This window comes from Argentina anserina, chromosome 1 (assembly GCF_933775445.1).
Source record: "Argentina anserina chromosome 1, drPotAnse1.1, whole genome shotgun sequence".
Taxonomy (NCBI): Eukaryota; Viridiplantae; Streptophyta; class Magnoliopsida; order Rosales; family Rosaceae; genus Argentina; species Argentina anserina.
This window is the reverse complement of record NC_065872.1, coordinates 2,985,844-3,004,020: the sequence shown is the minus strand read 5'-3', so window position 1 is coordinate 3,004,020 and position 18,177 is coordinate 2,985,844. Positions and strand designations below refer to the sequence as shown.

General features: G+C 39.0%; 2 protein-coding genes across 2 annotated transcripts; both read left to right on the top strand.

The window, feature by feature from the left end:
* Positions 1-692: 692 nt before the first annotated feature.
* LOC126793577 (inositol oxygenase 4-like) lies at positions 693-2,561 on the top strand. The gene is made up of 9 exons (XM_050520141.1): positions 693-729; positions 861-1,050; positions 1,153-1,439; positions 1,542-1,654; positions 1,760-1,882; positions 1,969-2,038; positions 2,198-2,276; positions 2,358-2,439; positions 2,535-2,561. Exons 1-9 carry the CDS (start codon positions 693-695, stop codon positions 2,559-2,561), a joined length of 1,008 nt encoding a protein of 335 aa, XP_050376098.1.
* A 949-nt stretch (positions 2,562-3,510) lies between these two features.
* Positions 3,511-17,988, top strand: LOC126787194 (uncharacterized). Its single transcript, XM_050513115.1, is given in 23 exon segments — positions 3,511-3,889; positions 8,808-9,616; positions 9,854-9,969; positions 10,139-10,347; positions 11,165-11,284; positions 11,433-11,561; positions 11,653-11,778; positions 12,012-12,067; positions 12,171-12,270; positions 12,396-12,513; positions 12,703-12,912; positions 13,317-13,647; positions 14,350-14,443; positions 14,718-14,826; positions 14,946-15,217; positions 15,332-15,459; positions 15,644-15,878; positions 16,154-16,342; positions 16,443-16,732; positions 16,822-17,005; positions 17,100-17,342; positions 17,451-17,536; positions 17,638-17,988. Coding segments are annotated over 23 exon segments (4,323 nt in total). The 5' UTR covers positions 3,511-3,868; the 3' UTR covers positions 17,786-17,988.
* The last annotated feature ends 189 nt before the right edge of the window (positions 17,989-18,177 follow it).

Genomic DNA, 18,177 nt, shown 5'->3' with positions numbered 1-18,177 from the left:
TTGTTAGATAGTTTCCGCTGTGCAATAGACAGTTGAGTGAGAGAAGTAGGTAGGCTGGTTAGGTAGTATAGGCTAATTAGCGCCATCACATAGGAAAAAAGTTTTGGTATAAACTGTGACCGTGTGACAGTATGTATAGTTGACCTTCGTTTCCTCTTTTATAAGAATTACTATTATAACTGTTAATCCTCTATATGAAAATCAACGTTTCATCTATGGCGCGTCTCTGTTCGTGGATTCAATTTAGAGAGAAAAAAAAATAGATACAGAATAGTCAGCCATGACTAGATTCCTTGTCAAGTTGCCATTATGGTCAAGAGAAAATTCTGGTGGTGATATATCCACGTACATCTGACTCATATATGCATGCCCTTTAGATTCAAAAACTAATTTACAAATCTTCCTAATTTAATTTCGCAATCTGGGGTGCAGCCCTTATGGGTTTCCTTAATAGCTGTAATTGAACGTTTCAATCATTTGTAATATGGATAAAACAGATCAATTTTTATCAGTTGAGGACTCCTTTGCTTCCTTATTTTCATGCAAGGACTTTTGTCAAACTATAAGAACCCTACTTTGCCTACATATCTTCACCACAGCGTTGAATCTCTCTCTCTCTCTCTCTCTCTCTCTCTCTCTCTCTCTCTTCTTTGCCTTGAGTCATTTTCTTTGTTGAAGATTTGGAGACAAGGATGACAATCCTCATTGAGCAACCAGCTGATCACAATGGTATGCATATGGTTCATAACTTTCATATATATCCTCATTAATTAAGCTTTAGGTCTGTTATCCTGCATTAATGTGATTTGTGAATTTGTGATCCATAATAATAACTTGTATTCATGTATCTTATTATACAGTGCCACAATTGGAGGACAAGAAGGGTTTGGCTTCTGAGAACAATGAAGAATTGTTTGAATTTGTTTTGGATGGTGGGTTTGTGATGCCAAAAGACATAGCCGACAATGATGGATGCGTAAAACCAGAAGCTCTTGTGTCAAATGATGAGTTCATTGCCCCTGACATCAATGCATTTGGCCACACATTCAGGTTTCTATTGTGCTGATTTCTTTGTTTCGTTCATTTCTCGTGTACTCAATAAGGTTTTGGATTGAAGCTGATGGTGATATATATTGGAATGCATTGCTGTAGGGATTATAATGTAGAAAGTGGGAGGCAAAAAAGTGTGGAGGAATTCTATAGGTTGAATCATATTCATCAGACATATGATTTTGTGAACAGGATGAGGGAGCAGTACAGGAAGATGGATAGAGTGGAAATGAGCATTTGGGAATGCTGCGAGCTCCTTAATGAGGTTGTGGATGAAAGTGATCCTGACTTGGATGAACCACAGATCGAGCATTTGCTGCAGACAGCTGAAGCAATTAGGAAAGACTACCCTAATGAAGATTGGCTGCATTTGACTGCTCTTATTCATGGTATATACCCTATCAAGATTCGTATAATTGCATTTAAATTTGTCGATTAATTAATTATAAAGTGATTGATTACCTTACTCAATGTGACATGTGTATTTTCAGATCTCGGAAAAGTGCTTCTTCTTCCTAGCTTTGGAGGGCTTCCTCAATGGGCTGTTGTCGGTGACACACATCCTCTTGGTTGTGCTTTTGATGAATCCATTGTTCACCACAAGGTATGAAAGAGTCTCAGGTCGATATACTTGTCCTAGAATGAGTGCATCTCAGAAGTGACTATTATCAAGGGAATCAATAAAAACTAAATTTCACTGTTCTTGCAGTATTTCGAGAGCAATCCCGATCATAACAACCCTTTGTATAACACCAAGAACGGAATTTACACAGAAGGCTGTGGACTAGAAAATGTCATGATCTCATGGGGTCATGATGACTACATGTACTTGGTATGCATCAAAGAATCAGTACTATTACCTGTACTCGTCATAACTGTGCGTAGCTTGTTTAGCTAACTTGCATATTGAATGTGTAGGTGGCCAAGGAGAATGGAACAACTTTGCCTGAAGCTGGATTGTTTGTTATCCGCTACCACTCCTTTTATCGTAAGCACTGTCCTAAAACTCTCTTCATTCCATTTGATTGACGGAGAAGGAATTGAAGTAGATATCTTTTCCAGCTATAATTCTATCATACCAGATGATTGATTACTTAAATCTAATGTTAAAAAATCTCCAAGAATTGACCATTTATTCATTTTGCAGCTCTTCACAAGTCAGGGGCATATAAACATCTAATGAACGAGGAGGATAAACAGAATTTGAAGTGGCTTAACATATTCAAGTAAGCTTCTTCCCAATTCACTTCACTTGTTTACATTTTCTATTTTGTAGTATTAGATCTATTATGCGTTATATTTTGCAGCAAGTATGATCTCTACAGCAAGAGCAAGGTTCGAATTGATGTCGAAAAAGTCAAGCCCTACTATTTATCTCTTATTGACAAGGTGAGTTGGGGTTCCACAATAGGATTCTGAACAACTTCTTTTTTTTTTTTTTTTCTGTATACTCATGTTCTTAAGGGGCTGTGAATTTATTGCAGTATTTCCCAGCAAAGCTGAGATGGTGAGGCATACGTACAAGGGAAGAGTACAACTTTTTGCTCACATATTCCTTATGCACAAACATTGTTTACAGAAGAAGAGACGACGTGCTCCCTCAGAGATTTATTTAGTGAATTTATACGTATTACTTTGAAGAAATGTATTCTTGCGCTTATATGTGCACTACGGCAAATGCCCAATTCCAGAAATAAAAAAAAATAAGTTTATTTTTTCATCATTTCTACGGTAGTAACTCCAAATTATTGCTTGCATATTTTTCACTCTCTACTCTTGAACATAGTTTCCTCTAGCTCTTATCCGATTCTGGTAATCGTCGTGTACAAGTTGGACAAGTTTGATAACGAATAGATCAGAGCAGATGAACTGTAAAATGTAAACGGCGGGGGGGGGGGGGGGGGGGGGGGGGGCAATGTTCCTCTGGTTAGACAAAAATATATTCTCATATGTAACAAGACAACACTAAAGCCACAATTAAAGACAAAAAGTAACTATCAAGTGACTATTCATGTATCAAACAGTCACAAAATTCTTGATGAACCTACACACTTGCGATGCCTGTTTCACTATTATGATAATGTAGCTTATTATGAAGGTTTGATAGCATCATTTATAGCAAAGAAACACAAAGGAAGGTAAAAATGACGGTGGATGTGACTGATTAAATACATATTTACGTATGGAAAGTATATATAACTAACAAAGATTCATATTTATTGGTCTAATAATTCCATCACCAGACGTTTACCTAGAATTGAGATCAACTATGATAAGCTTGAAAAAATATCACAAAAACGAAATGGCATGTTCTGTTCTCCTAAATGTAGCAAAAGACTGTCTTCTGCAACTGGATTGTTTACAACGTTGAATTGAAAGAAAGCTGAGATGGAGAAACAAGAGCATTTATAGGGCAACCTTAATTGAAACAGAAACAAACCTCAAAAGAGAGCTTCGGAATTTGGGCACGTGCCATGCACACGTGCTAGTCTGGCTGTTCTTCCCCTCTAGCACTTCGTCTTCTTCCTCTTCTTCTCTGTCACAACCACAAAGCAACACCAGACTCCACCATAAACAACCCTTCACTTTGCTTCACCATTTTCATTCATCACAGTCGAGTTTCAAAGAAAAGTTCCAACCTTTTTGGTTTTTCACATCGTTCTCCATTCTGGGTTTGATTAAAGTTTCAAACTTTGATCCAATATCCAGCTCAATCCAATCCCAGTAACCCAGAATTATGGTTTTGCATTCTCCAGTTCGATTTGGCAATCCAATTTCCTATCTGGGTTTGTCTCTTGCTGAGTTTTAAGTCTACAAGATGGTTCCTTTTGCTTCATATTGTTGGAAACGAAACTTGATTGCAACAAGTTTAACTCACAATTGGAATTCAAACACTCTGCGTTATTCAACTTTGAGATAGACATATATATAGCCTTCTCGATGTAACAGAAATCCTAAACAGAAGCACTCGTTTTCAGCTACGAGTTCTAACAAACCAGGAATAATTCAACTTAACTAAACCCTACTGACTAGGACTAATCCCAACAGACTAGGACTTTATTTAACCAACAAGAAAACCAAGTCAAAACTCAACAAACTCTCCCTTAAACTGAACCAGTGCAACGATTCAGTTTACTTCAGCTGCTTCACACATTCCAAACTTGGTGCGAAGATGAACAAAAGCTTCAGTCTTCAAAGGTTTAGTCATGATATCAGCAGTTTGCTCAGCTGTCCCACAGTAAGACAATGAGATCGATCCTTGTTTAATGACATCTCTGAGAAAGTGATACCTTACATCTATGTGCTTACTGCGTCCATGAAGAACTGGATTCCTTGACAACTTAATGGTGGAGCTGTTGTCACACTTGATGTCTGTACAGACCTCTTCTTCTTCTTCTCCTAGTTCTTTGAGAACCCGCTTTAACCAAATTGCTTGACAAACACAGCTTGCAGCAGCAACAAACTCGGCTTCAGTGGTTGAAAGTGTCACAATTGGTTGTTTTCTTGAACTCCAAGATACAGCTCCAACTCCAAGCATGAACACATACCCACTAGTGCTTTTACGATCATCACAGTCTCCTGCATAGTCACTATCGGTAAAACCTTGCAGTTTGCAACCTTCAACTCTTCTGTAAAAGATGCCAAAATCCATCGTTCCCTTCAAGTAGCGCAATGCTCGTTTCACAATTTGTAAGTGCAGCTCTGTGGGCTTGGACATGTATCAACTAGCCAAACTTGTGACAAACATCAAATCCGGGCGAGTAGCTGTCAGATACATGAGACTTCCTACAAGCTGTTTGTAGTAAGTCTCATCAATCACTATGCCTTCCTCATCTCTTGAGACTCTTGTGCCAGGAACAATAGGGGTAGACACTGGCTTACTCTCTAGCATACCAAACTTCTTAAGAATTTCCATTGCATACCTCCTTTGACATATGAAGATCCCTTGTGACTTCTGTATAACTTCTATGCCGAGAAAATAACTCAAACTTCCCATATCACTCATGTCAAATTCTTCCATCACAGACTTCTTAAAATCGAGCAAGAAATCAACATCATTACCAGTGTAAATCAAGTCATCAACATAAAGACTTACAATGATAATTTTGCCATCCTCACTCTTCTTTGTGAACAAGGTTTGCTCACTGTCGCATCTGTGAAATCCATGGTTGACGAAGTAAGTTTCGATCCGACTAAACCAAGCTCGAGGAGCTTGTTTTAGTCCATACAAGGCTTTGAACAGTTCATACACCATGTGCTCCTTCCCCTCTTTCTTGTAACCTTGAGGCTGCTCCACATAGACTTTCTCGACAAGCTCACCATGAAGAAATGCAGATTTTACATCAAGCTGAAACACCTTCCATTTGTTTTGAGCTGAGGCTGCAAGGATGGTTCGAACTGTATCTAAACGAGCAACAGGTGCAAAAACCTCCAAGTAGTCAATTCCTTCCCTTTGAGTGTAGCCTTTTGCAACAAGTCGAGCTTTATGCTTGATGATCTCTCCATGTTCATTGTGTTTAGTCTTGTAGATCCACTTCACTCCAATTTTCTTTGCTCCTTTTGGCAGCTCTGTCAACTTCCAAGTCTTGTTCTTCTCGATAGCATTGATCTCACTATCCATTGCCTGCCTCCATTTAGCTTCTTTAACAGCATCTTCGAAATAAACTGGATCAGCATTCTCTCCATCTTCGATCAACAAGACTTCATCCTCATTTAGGTCATTACCAACTACATAGTCATCCATCCAATCCGGTCTCCGACGCTCTCTCCCTGCATGTGATATACTCTCAACCACTGTTTCTTTTCTTCGAGGTTTAGTTTTTAGATTTGGCAGGCTAGGATTTTGAACAGAGGTAGGGTTTTGAACAGAAGTAGGGATATGAACGAGGCTAGGGTTTTGAGTGTGACTAGAATTTTGAGTGAGGGGACTAGGGTTTTCAACTTCTTCTTCAAGGTTAGGATTTTGATTTCTCACATTTCCCTCACTGTTTTGGTTACTCTCACCACTGTTTTGGTTACTCTCACCCCCCTCATTGTTTCCTTCGTCACCTGTCTCTCCCTCAAACCCTTCACCCTCAAAATTTTCACACTCATTCTCATTTCCCCAAGCCAGCTCAAAACTGATCTCCCTCTCATGTTCCTTTCCCCATTCCCACTGTTTGTTTTCTTCAAAAAACACATCCTTACTAAACACAACCTTTTTCTCTACTGGATCATACAATTTGTACCCTTTGGACTGTTCACTCACCCCCAATAAAACACAAGGAAAGCTACGGTTATCCAGTTTACCTCTCTTTTCTTCTGGTACATGCACATGACCAATGCACCCCCAAACTCGAAAGTGATCCACAGAAGGTTTAGTTTTGCTCCATGCCTCTTGAGGTGTAACATCCTTTACTGCAAGTGTTGGTGAACGATTCAAAACATAGAACGTCCATAGCACAGCTTCCGGCCAAAAAGTTCTAGGCATTCCCTTAGCAACCAGCATGGAACGAACCAGATTCATCACTGTCCGATTCTTCCTTTCTGCCACGCCATTCTGTTGAGGAGTGTAAGCATTGGTGAGTTGCCTTTTAATTCCCTCTTCTCGACAGAAATCATTGAAAGCATTAGATGTGAATTCTCCTCCTCTGTCTGTTCTCAAGCATTTGATTGAAACTTCTGCACTTTTCTCCACTAGCTTCTTGAAATTCTTGAAACAGTTTAAAGTTTCTGATTTCTCACAAATGAGATACGGCCATGCTTTACGGCTATAGTCATCAATAAAACATAACACATACCTCTTTCCACTGTTTGAAGTAGGAGTGATCGGTCCACATAAATCAGAATGTATCAATTCAAGTACCTTGCTGGCTCTCCATAAACTTCTCTTTGGTATCACACCTCTTGGTTGCTTTCCGATCAGGCATTCTGCACAAATTTCTTTAGAAGCTCCAAAATGAGGCAAGCCATCTACCATCTTCTTGTATTGCAGCGTCCTCAAACCCTTGTAGCTTAGATGACCATATCTTTGATGCCAAAGATATGTCAAATCTGAAGAAACTGAGGTTTGAAAGCAGCGATCATCTTGTGCACTCGAAACTTGTGAGTCTTCAGAGAATAGAACAAACATCCTGTTTGTGCTCATTTTAGTGCTTGCAATCAGTCCTCTCCTTGAGTGATAGATCTTACACGTTCCATCTTGGATCAAAATGGCAAGACCCTTCTCTTGAAGCTGTCCAATACTTAGCAGATTGTTTCTCAAATCCGGAGCAAAATAGACATCTTCTATAACATACCTCATGCCTTTGAAAGAGACTTTGACACTGCCTTTGCCAACGACGTTCATCCTCGAATTGTTTCCAAGCTTGACAGAATGAGAAAAATTCGTGTTCAAGCTTGTAAACAAGTCTTTGTCTCCACACATATGGTTTGAGCATCCGGAGTCTAGAAACCATGCACTACTTTTCTGCTTTTCTGCTTCCTCAACATAGGCCATCAGTAGCATTTCTTCCTCTTCATCGAACTCTGCATAATTAACTTCCTTGTTCCAAGATGGACACTCATTTTGAAAGTGTCCTAGTTTATGACACTTGAAGCACTCAACTGTGGCTCTGTTGAAACTTTGTCTGCCTCTACCTCTTCCTCCACGTCCACGTCCTCGATTTCCTCTTCCACGAATGCTTCCTTCACCATAAGTCACCTTGAGAACCTGCTCCTCTCTCATGCTTCCGTTGCTTCTGTTCAGCCTCTGCTCATGCACAAGCAAGCTGCTTTGTAGCTCATCAACTGTCAACAAGTCAAGGTCATTCGACTCCTCGATAGAACAAGCAACATAATCAAATCTAGGAGTCAAAGATCTCAGAATCTTCTCCACAACATCCAACTGTGGCATGTTTTCTCCTCCATGAATCTTCAGCTTATTGATAATGGTTAGGGTTCGAGCAAAATAATCATCTATCTTCTCGTCTTCTTTCATTTGAAGCATTTCAAATTCCTTCTTCAAGGCCTGTCTCTGTGCTCGTTTTGCTCGATTCGTTCCATGATATTTCTGTTTCATGGAATCCCAGATGCTCTTCGAGCTTGACTTGTCGAGAATGGTCTCCAGGATTGTTCGAGGAATGGCTTGAAAGAGATAGCTTTTGACTGTGAAGTCATCTTCTCTCATCCTCTCAACCCTTTGTCGCAACTCTTCTGCTTGCTTCCTTTGTGCCTCAGACTGTGTTCGTTGTCCTTGCACAACCGTGGAGAATGTCTCAGCTTGTTGTGTCACTTGGGTAGGCGTTGGTATGCCAACTTCAATGTGGTGCCAGGCCTTCTTTGATCTGATGAAGTTCTCCATCAAAAGTGACCAGTGATCATAATGTCCATCAAAAATTGGAATGGACAATGGTGCCGAGCTTCCCTCAGCTCCAGGCTTCAACAGTGCAGTACTACTTTCTGCCATCACAAATCTCTCCCTTAGTGTTTCTCTCTTTACACACAATCAGGCCATTTGCAGAGCTCTGATACCAGATTGTTGGAAACGAAACTTGATTGCAACAAGTTTAACTCACAATTGGAATTCAAACACTCTGCGTTATTCAACTTTGAGATAGGCATATATATAGCCTTCTCGATGTAACAGAAATCCTAAACAGAAGCACTCGTTTTCAGCTACGAGTTCTAACAAACCAGGAATAATTCAACTTAACTAAACCCTACTGACTAGGACTAATCCCAACAGACTAGGACTTTATTTAACCAACAAGAAAACCAAGTCAAAACTCAACACATATCTCCACCACCTTTTCATTATTCTCAGCTTCTTCACCCATTTCACTATAAACCCTACTCTCTCCACTGATTTGGGCAATGAATTCTCAATCCTCAGCTTGGATTCTAATGACTTATATGGAGACTACTCGCCTCCATCGCCGCCGAGTCCGCCGGAGCCTCTGCCGCCCTCACTCTCCTGCAGTGAGGGTCTGAATGCAACTGGGTCTTTCGACACTGTATGTGAGCTCAACTCAAGCTTGGCCCTTGATAATGATGTGCATATACATGGGAATGGGAGCTTTTATATTCTCCCTGGTGTTAATTTGAGCTGCCCACGTTTGGGGTGCTCCATTGTGGTTAATATTAGTGGAGATTTTAGATTAGGTAGCAATGCTGTGATTATTGCCGGGTTAGTTTCGGTTAATGCTTCCAATGCTAACTTGTTTAGTGGTTCAATGATCAATGTTACCGCAATGGCGGGGGAGCCGCCACCAATGACTAGTGGCTCACCAGGGGGTGTGCAGGGTGCTGGAGGAGGTCATGGTGGGAGAGGAGCTAGTTGTGTCACAGATAACAGTAAGCTACCGGATGATTTTTGGGGTGGGGATCCATATGCTTGGTCATCGTTGGAAGAGCCGAGGAGTTATGGGAGTAAGGGTGGGAGTACTAGTAAGGAAGTGAAGTATGGTGGGGAAGGAGGTGGGAGGATATGGTTGGAGGTGAGAAACTCGATTGTTGTTGGGGGCAGTGTTTTGGCTGATGGTGGTGATGGTGGTATCAAGGGTGGAGGAGGGTCAGGAGGCAGCATATACATTAAGGGTCTTAGAATGTAAGTTCTTGACTGACATTCCATTTGTTTAAGTCGATGTAATGACTCATAGACGCTTATGTATAATGATATGCTTATTAGTAGATTTAAATGCTATAGGGTTGTCATGTTTGATTAATTGTCAAAAACTTCTTTTGTGTCGAACCATTGTTATCATACTTAATCCAAACATGAAACATGTAACGCATAATGTCTTAGAAAGTCTCAAAACTACTTTTTTTTTACTGTGAAGAGCAGGACTGGAAGAGGCAGGATAAGTGCAATTGGGGGTAATGGATTCGCTGGAGGTGGAGGTGGAAGGGTTTCCATCAATGTGTTCAGCAGGCGTGATGAATCAGGAATCTTCAGTCATGGTAAGACTCATATTTATTTTTGAAGCTAATTTGTCAGAGGAACTGTGTGCTTAAAATTTCTTTTACGCAATCATCAGAGGAAGAACTTATATTTGAAAGAATCACCTAAACTGCCTTCCTTTTGCATATTCCTGCTCCGATTTTTATTATGTTCAGCTTCTTCCGGTAGGGGGAAGGAGTTTAGGCTGTCCTGAAAATGCAGGTGCTGCAGGGACATATTATGATGCTGTCCCTCGGAGGCTTATAGTCAGCAATCAAAACTTGTCCACACGGACTGACACACTTCTGTTGGAGTTTCCTAAACTGCCACTCTGGACAAATGTAGATATACAAGATCATGCCAAGGCCTTGGTTCCTTTGTATTGGAGTCGTGTTTAGGTCATTGAAGAACTTACGCCTTTTCTTTGTCTTGCTGAACATGAATGTACATGCATTAGCTCTCTAGTTGTGTCAGTTTCTATTGCGACAGAAATTGCCTATCTTGGCAGATGGTATTTCAATCGTGTATACTTTTATTGGTCCTGTCATGTCTTATATTACTAGTCTTTCTTTTTTAATTTTATTATTGATTTACATTATTTATTTTCTATCATTATCAAATTCTTCTGTTGAAAAAATATTTTACAAAAGTGGTGGGGTTTAACTTTTAAGAAACCTCATACTTTTGTTGTACTTTTAAATTGAATTAGTGAAGGACTGGATAAAACACCTACTTTTTTACTGGTGGATTGATTGCATAATGATAGAGTGAACTTAAGAGACATCTGTATAAGATTAGATGCATTTAGTACAGGATTTAGCATTCTTTCAACACTGATTCAAGCCTCCAGCATTTTTTTCTGTTAAATAATCTAGTACATGCATGGGGTTTCTTCTTTCTCTCACATTAAAATGTTAAGGCTTTGTCACCGGGATTCTTGTTAAAGAGACAAAGAGTACATGTAATATGCTAATTTGTCATACTCTTTTGTATACATTCAAGAGGTATATCCGGATTTTGAATTCAAGCCATGAATTATCTCTCATTTCACTTAATGATACTCTTGATATGTAATATACCAACTTGTCATACTCTTCTGTATACATTCAAGAGGCATATCCGGAATATGAATTCAAGCCATGAATTATCTCTCATTTCACATAATGATACTCTTGATATGAATCGTTGTCATTATTATATTTTGAAATCTTACAGGTTAGAGGTCAAATTCGTTTATCATGTGGTTCAGTTTTGAGTTTTGGTCTTCAGCAATTTGCTTCATCTGAGTTTGAGTTAATGGCAGAAGAGCTTCTCATGAGTGATTCTATAGTCAAGGTAAGTTTCAAATTTTTCATTCATTCATTTTTTTTCATGTTCTGATCTTTATTGTAGTATTCAAGTGTTGTTCCCCTTCTTATGTCATTACAGTTTATGAGTCTAATCAATGTAAGACGTTCATTACTGTTGTCTCCTTTACATTCAGATATTTGGGGCTCTTCGAATGTCTGTGAAAATGCACTTGATGTGGAATTCCAAAATGCTTATAGAGGGTGGTGTTGATACACTTGTGCAAACATCTTTGCTTGAAGCTACTAATCTAGTGGTTCTCAAGGTACATTATAAACAGATTCTCGGTTTCCAATAACCTATTGTGTGATTATATTGTTCAAATTATAAATGTGTGCTTTGCATTTGGTTGTCAGGAGTCCTCTGTGATACATTCTAATGCGAATTTGGGAGTTCATGGACAAGGTTTCTTAAACTTGTCAGGGCCAGGAGATGTTATTGAAGCGCAACACCTGGTTCTGTCTCTATTTTTTAGTATCAATGTAAGCTGCAGATTCATTATGTTTATCCTATTGGTTCTCCTTGTTGGAAATACTAATACTAATATTGGGTTACTTGAATTTATGTCTTGAGAATAGATTCCATTAACTTATATATGCACGTTCTCGTTCACCTGTACTATCTGTAGATTTTTCCAAGTGTACTGTTGATTTGTTCTCTCCACCTACATTATTTCCATGCATTTTCTTACTGAATTACTGTTTCTCATATGAAGGTTGGACCTGGATCTGTTCTGCGAGGGCCTTTGGATCGCAGCAGTAGTAACTTAACGTAAGTGATATGTCCATACTTCTTTGTACTTCTTTTTTTTTCTCTTTCTTTTCTTTTGTTTCTTAATATTGATGAACTTGATATCCATGTCTGCAAATTGTAGGTCACCCCAACTCAACTGCGAGCTCCTTAATTGCCCTGTGGAGTTACTTCATCCACCTGAAGATTGTAACATGAACTCTACGCTGACCTTTACTCTTCAGGTTTCCCATTGATACAGATTACGAACTAAGTACTTATCTTGGTCAATTTGGTAAATTTTTTGAAATGATTAAATAAGTTGCACCTTATGTGGCTGATGAGTGGTTGGCCGGGATTGCTGCTCCAGATTTGTCGAGTTGAAGATGTCATCGTTGAAGGCATTATGACTGGATCTGTTATACATTTTCACTGGGTTAGAGATGTAGTTGTACACTCTTCTGGGGTGATTACTGCATCTGGTCTGGGTATGCCTTCTGTCTCTCATTTTAAATTTTTTGACTGAATTGAGCACATGAAATTTTGGTTTTGAATTGACATGAAATGTTTAATCTTGGAAAGATATAGTCCTGCAATGCCATAAATGATAGAATGTTCAGTTTCAGCTTTCAACCTATAATATGCATTTGTTTATGAATCTTGATTTAAATTTTTAGGTTGCACTGGTGGGCTAGGTAGAGGAAGATTTTCTGTAAATGGTCTTGGAAGTGGTGGGGGGCATGGAGGCAAAGGTGGAGATGGGTTTTACGAGGGAAGTTTTATTGAAGGTGGTATATCCTATGGTAATGCTGATTTACCTTGTGAACTTGGAAGTGGTAGTGGAAATGATAGTCTAGCTGGTGCGACAGCAGGTGGTGATATTATTGGTAAGATTTAAATGTTCTTTGCAACTTAATGTTCAATTTAGCCAACTCATGTGCAATGAAAAGGGTCTTGGAGGATTGATTGTGTAGACAAATGCAACTACTTTGATTCATTTATCTCTTTTTTGGACTTCAATCGCTGTCTGGGGTTTGTTTTGCTGCAAGGCTCATTTATTAAACCTAAGCAACATTTATTGGAATTAGATACTAAGACCCAATGAGAACGCAGTATCTGTCATCTGTCATGGTTCAGATGTTTGAATTAAGCATTTCTATTTGAAGTATATATATATATATATATATATATATATATAAACCAATGAAATAGATATGGTTAAATGGCTACTTTGTTTCAGGTTCATTGCCTGATGTTTAGATTTTGTTAATTGTGCTTTTGTCTTGAACAGTAATGGGTTCATTGGAGCGTTCATTGTCTAGTTTGTCTGTTGGGGGCTCTCTTAGAGCTGATGGAGAAACCTTTGGAGACAATTTTGAGGAGAAAGTTGGTAGGACCATTTCAAATATAGGTCCTGGTGGTGGATCCGGTGGTACCATTCTTTTGTTTGTTCAGACACTCGCACTTGGTGATTCATCTACAATCTCAACTCGTGGCGGGCATGGTAGTCCTAGTGGTGGTGGTGGAGGAGGTGGTGGGCGGATTCACTTCCACTGGTCGGATATACCAGTTGGAGATGCATATCTACCTATTGCAAGTGTGGGAGGAAACATTAATACTGGGTTTGTGTCTGGAAATCATTATTTCTTTCAACAGTTTCTTTATATTTCCATGTGCTGCTTTAAAATTGATCAAGTAAGCAATAAAAATGATGATAAATTGTTTGCACAGTTAATGGCAGGTGTGTTGGAATACTTCCTGATATATTGTTATATTTGTTTTATCTATTGTTGATATGGTAGTTAAGTGGTTATACCTGAACATAGTTCAAGTAGTAATTCTCAAGCTTTTGTTCCCTTACAAGCTTAACTGCAGTTCCTGCCCTTCACAAAGGACTATGAGTTTCGACTCTTTCTCTAGTAGATAAAGTCTATATTTAGTTCCAGGAAAGAAGAATTGAAATTTGATCAATGAGTCTTGTGTCAGAGGTTAAACTCTTTAAACAGTTGGTGCAAGCAAGTCAAATGAAGCTCCCATATGTATTGGAAACTATTGTTGTAAATAATTTGTTACAGGGTGCGGGCTTCAGAATTAACTTGCTCCCTCCAACATATCTGCTAAGCTAATCACTTAAACAAGCAAATAGCAAGATAAATCGTTTTTCACTTTTATATTTGCAATCAAATTAGCTGCCAATCAGATTTTTAACTTTTGTTTTACTGAATCTTTTTCAAGAGTGACTTTTCTTTTTGCCCTTATAATCTATTTCTGGTATGGCAAGATGATCACTTTCAAACCCACTTTTCACTTCTTCTTGATGGCAGGGGAGGATTTGGTAGAGGAAATGGTCGTACTGGTCAAAATGGGACCATAACTGGAAGGGCGTGTCCCAGAGGCTTATATGGTATCTTTTGTGAGGTAATACAATTCATACTACTAGTGGTGAACATATTGTACTGCTGGCATTGAAAATTCCACTTCATTTTACACTGGTTTGTAGTGTTACATATCCGAGATCTTTATATCACTTGATTTACTAGGGGCATTTATGGAGGTCAGCAAGTTATTGGTTCATATTAACTTCATATCCATATTCAGCTCTGTGATTGAAAGAGTGAGGATGCCTTTTGGGCTTGCATTTTCCTTTAGTTATTCACCTTTATGTTTACCATTTGAGCAAAATGCACTGCAGGAATGCCCTCTCGGAACCTTTAAGAATGTTAGTGGCTCTGCAAGAGCCCTTTGTCGTGCTTGTTCGTCTTTTCAGCTTCCGCATCGTGCCTTCTTTGTTACTGTTCGAGGTATTCCTGAACTTGTTATTTCACATTCTATCTAGAGTTGTGTTACTTGATTACTCGAGATTTTATTGAAGTTTCAGATTAGGTGGACCAGCTAATTAACGACCTTCAACTTTTATCAGGTGGTGTTACTGAGACTCCATGTCCATACAAGTGTGTTTCTGATAGATATCACATGCCAAACTGCTATACTGCAGTTGAAGAATTGGTTTACACTTTTGGTGGACCATGGCTGTTCAGTCTTACTCTGTTAGGTGTCCTTGTCTTTTTAGCTCTTGTGCTCAGTATTGCACGAATGAAATATGTTACTGCAGACGAGTTACCGGCTGCTGTACCTGCTCGACGGGGCTCCCGTTTAGATCATTCTTTTCCTTTCCTTGAATCGTTAAATGAGGTTCCAATTTCTTATGCTACGTCTGTTTTCTCTAATTGAATAAAGTTCACACTGACCAAAGTGGAGTGCTCTGCTCCTTTTGTTGCATCTGGTGTAATAATCATTTTATCACAGGTATTGGAGACAAATAGAAACGAGGAATCTAAGAGTCATGTGCATAGGATGTATTTCATGGGGCCAAATACATTCAGTGAACCTTGGCATCTACCTCATTCCCCTCCAGAACAAATAACAGAGATAGTGTATGGTTTCTTTCACTTTGGTATATGATGAATTTAGTAGTTGGGTCCCCACTTGCAGAATAAAGCTATTCATCTACCTTTTTTTCTATTATTCAAGTGTATTCATTCATTGGTCATAGTTTCATACTAACAGAAGCTCGGTAAACTTTGCAATTGTATAAGTGGTTAAGTACATCATTGGCAGATATGAGGATGCATTCAATAGGTTCGTGGATGAGATTAATGGCTTAGCTGCTTATCAGTGGTGGGAAGGATCAGTCTACAGCATTCTTTCAGTTCTTGCCTATCCACTTGCCTGGTCGTGGCTACAGAGTCGAAGAAAACATAAGTTACAACAACTTCATGAATTTGTTCGATCAGAATATGATCATTCTTGTTTGCGTTCTTGTCGTTCTCGTGCTCTATATGAAGGGATTAAGGTTAATCTCTAAATTAATCATTTGTTTGAAGTGTTTCGACAATTTTTTTTTGACTCATAACGTTAAGATGTTAAACAATATGAACCTCGAACAATAATATTATTAGCTGGCTTTCTTTATGCTACAGAACTCGCCTATGTGTACACTAGTCTTCTATTCATATGAATATACAAACAGAAAATTAATACAGTTCTCTTGCTAGCAAGTTTGAATTTCCCTGAGGGGCTTTGTTTAATTTTGCTTTGTTTTAACAGTTTAAAATATTGTATTTGCAGGTTGCCTCGACTACAGATCTGATGCTTGCATATGTGGACTTTTTCCTAGGTGGAGATGAGAAAAGAGCTGGCCTTCCTCCCCGTCTTCATCACAGATTTCCAATGTCTATAATTTTTGGAGGAGATGGAAGTTACATGGCTCCTTTCTCTCTTCAGAGTGATAGCATTCTTACTAGCCTCATGAGTCAGGTTTGTTATCCAAATCCTGTTTAGGGTTGTGCGAAGTTCAGTTCCTAATGGTATTTAAACAGACTTCTAATAAAGTGATGATTATATTTTGATTTTTCAGTCGGTTCCACCTACCATGTGGTATCGGCTTGTAGCCGGTCTAAATGCTCAATTGCACTTAGTCCGGCATGGACACTTAAAATTGACTTTGAGTCATGTTATTAGCTGGCTTGATACACATGCAAAACCCGGGCTTGGTGAATTTGGAATACATGTCGAACTTGCCTGGTTTCAGCCTACAGCGTCTGGATATTGCCACTTTGGAATTGTGGTTTATACTATGGAAGTTGAAAATCTGCCACTTGAATTGGATGGTCAGGATGCATTCTTTCCACCAGAGTATCAGTCACGGTAAAGATCTGCACAAATTTGTATATGTACCAAGTTAGTTTCCTTAAGTCTTATCCCTTACGGTATTCTACTACATTAATTCGTTTCAGGATGCCAATAAATCATTGGGAAAACAAAATTGAGTATGTGAGACTCATGGACCTTTGGATGTCTCAAAAGAAGTTTTCTGGAGGGATTTTACATACCAAAGGCTTGAGGACGCTAAAAGAGAAGAAAGCCATATGTTATCCCTTCTCTTTTGTACTTTATAATGCTAAACCCATTGGCCATCAGGTTGAGTGCCTTTAACTATTCCTCAATATGATATTTGGTTGATGTGATTAGATACTATACTAAACTAATTGGAACTCTTTCTTCTTTGTCTCAGGATCTTGTTGGTTTGGTGATTTCTGTTTTACTCTTGGGAGACTTTAGCTTAGTTTTGCTCACTTTGCTGCAGCTTTATTCTATTTCACTCTTAAGTTTATTCTTAGTCTTGTTCATTCTCCCTCTCGGTCTACTTTTCCCCTTTCCAGCTGGAATCAGTGCTTTGTTTAGTCATGGGCCTAGACGTGCAGCAGGTCTCGCCCGTTTATATGCTTTGTGGAATATCACATCCTTGATCAATGTTGTAAGTTGTTTGAAACCTTCTGGCATAGTTAGCAACGAAAGAAAGTACATACAGTAGAAGGTAACATTATTTGATGCAGCTGATTCCTAATTTTGGTTTCTGGTGCAGGTAGTTGGTTTTATGTGTGGATTGATTCTTTATACAACTCACTCAAATAGAAGGCATTCCAACTTTCCTTCCTGGAATTTTAGCGTGTGAGTGATTAACTCAATGGCAGCAACTTCTGCATTACCCTGTAAATTCAATTCAATTGCAGCTACTTAAATTCTCACTGATGAAACATTCTTGTCTGCAGGGATGAAAGTGAATGGTGGGTGCTTCCTTGTGGTCTAGCACTGTGTAAACTAGTTCAATCGCGACTTATTGATTGCCATGTCGCAAACCAGGAAATTCAGGATCACTCGTTGTACAGCAATGACCCTGAACTATTCTGGCAGTCGTGAACAGATGCATGGACCCTGAAGACCCCCCAAGTTTATTTTTTATTTTTGACTTTATTTTCCCATAAATTTTGGTATATTTTCAGCCCCTTATTAGGAACTACATTTTTGATCCACAGTAGGTCAGATTGCTTTCCCGACAGTACAACGATAATCTGTAACACATTTTTCTATCTTTCTCAATCTATATGGCAATATTCATTGTAGCTTGCCTCCTATTTCTTGCACAGTACCAGTAATCTTGGCTATTATGTTCCTTGCACTTTGACACTTCCTCCCGTCGTTGGCTTGATTGGAATCGGCGTTCCCTGAATATTTAACATTCCATTACTAGCCCAACATTTTGTAAGCAGATGAAAACTTCGCAACTCCGAGCAATCCTCAGAAATCTGGAT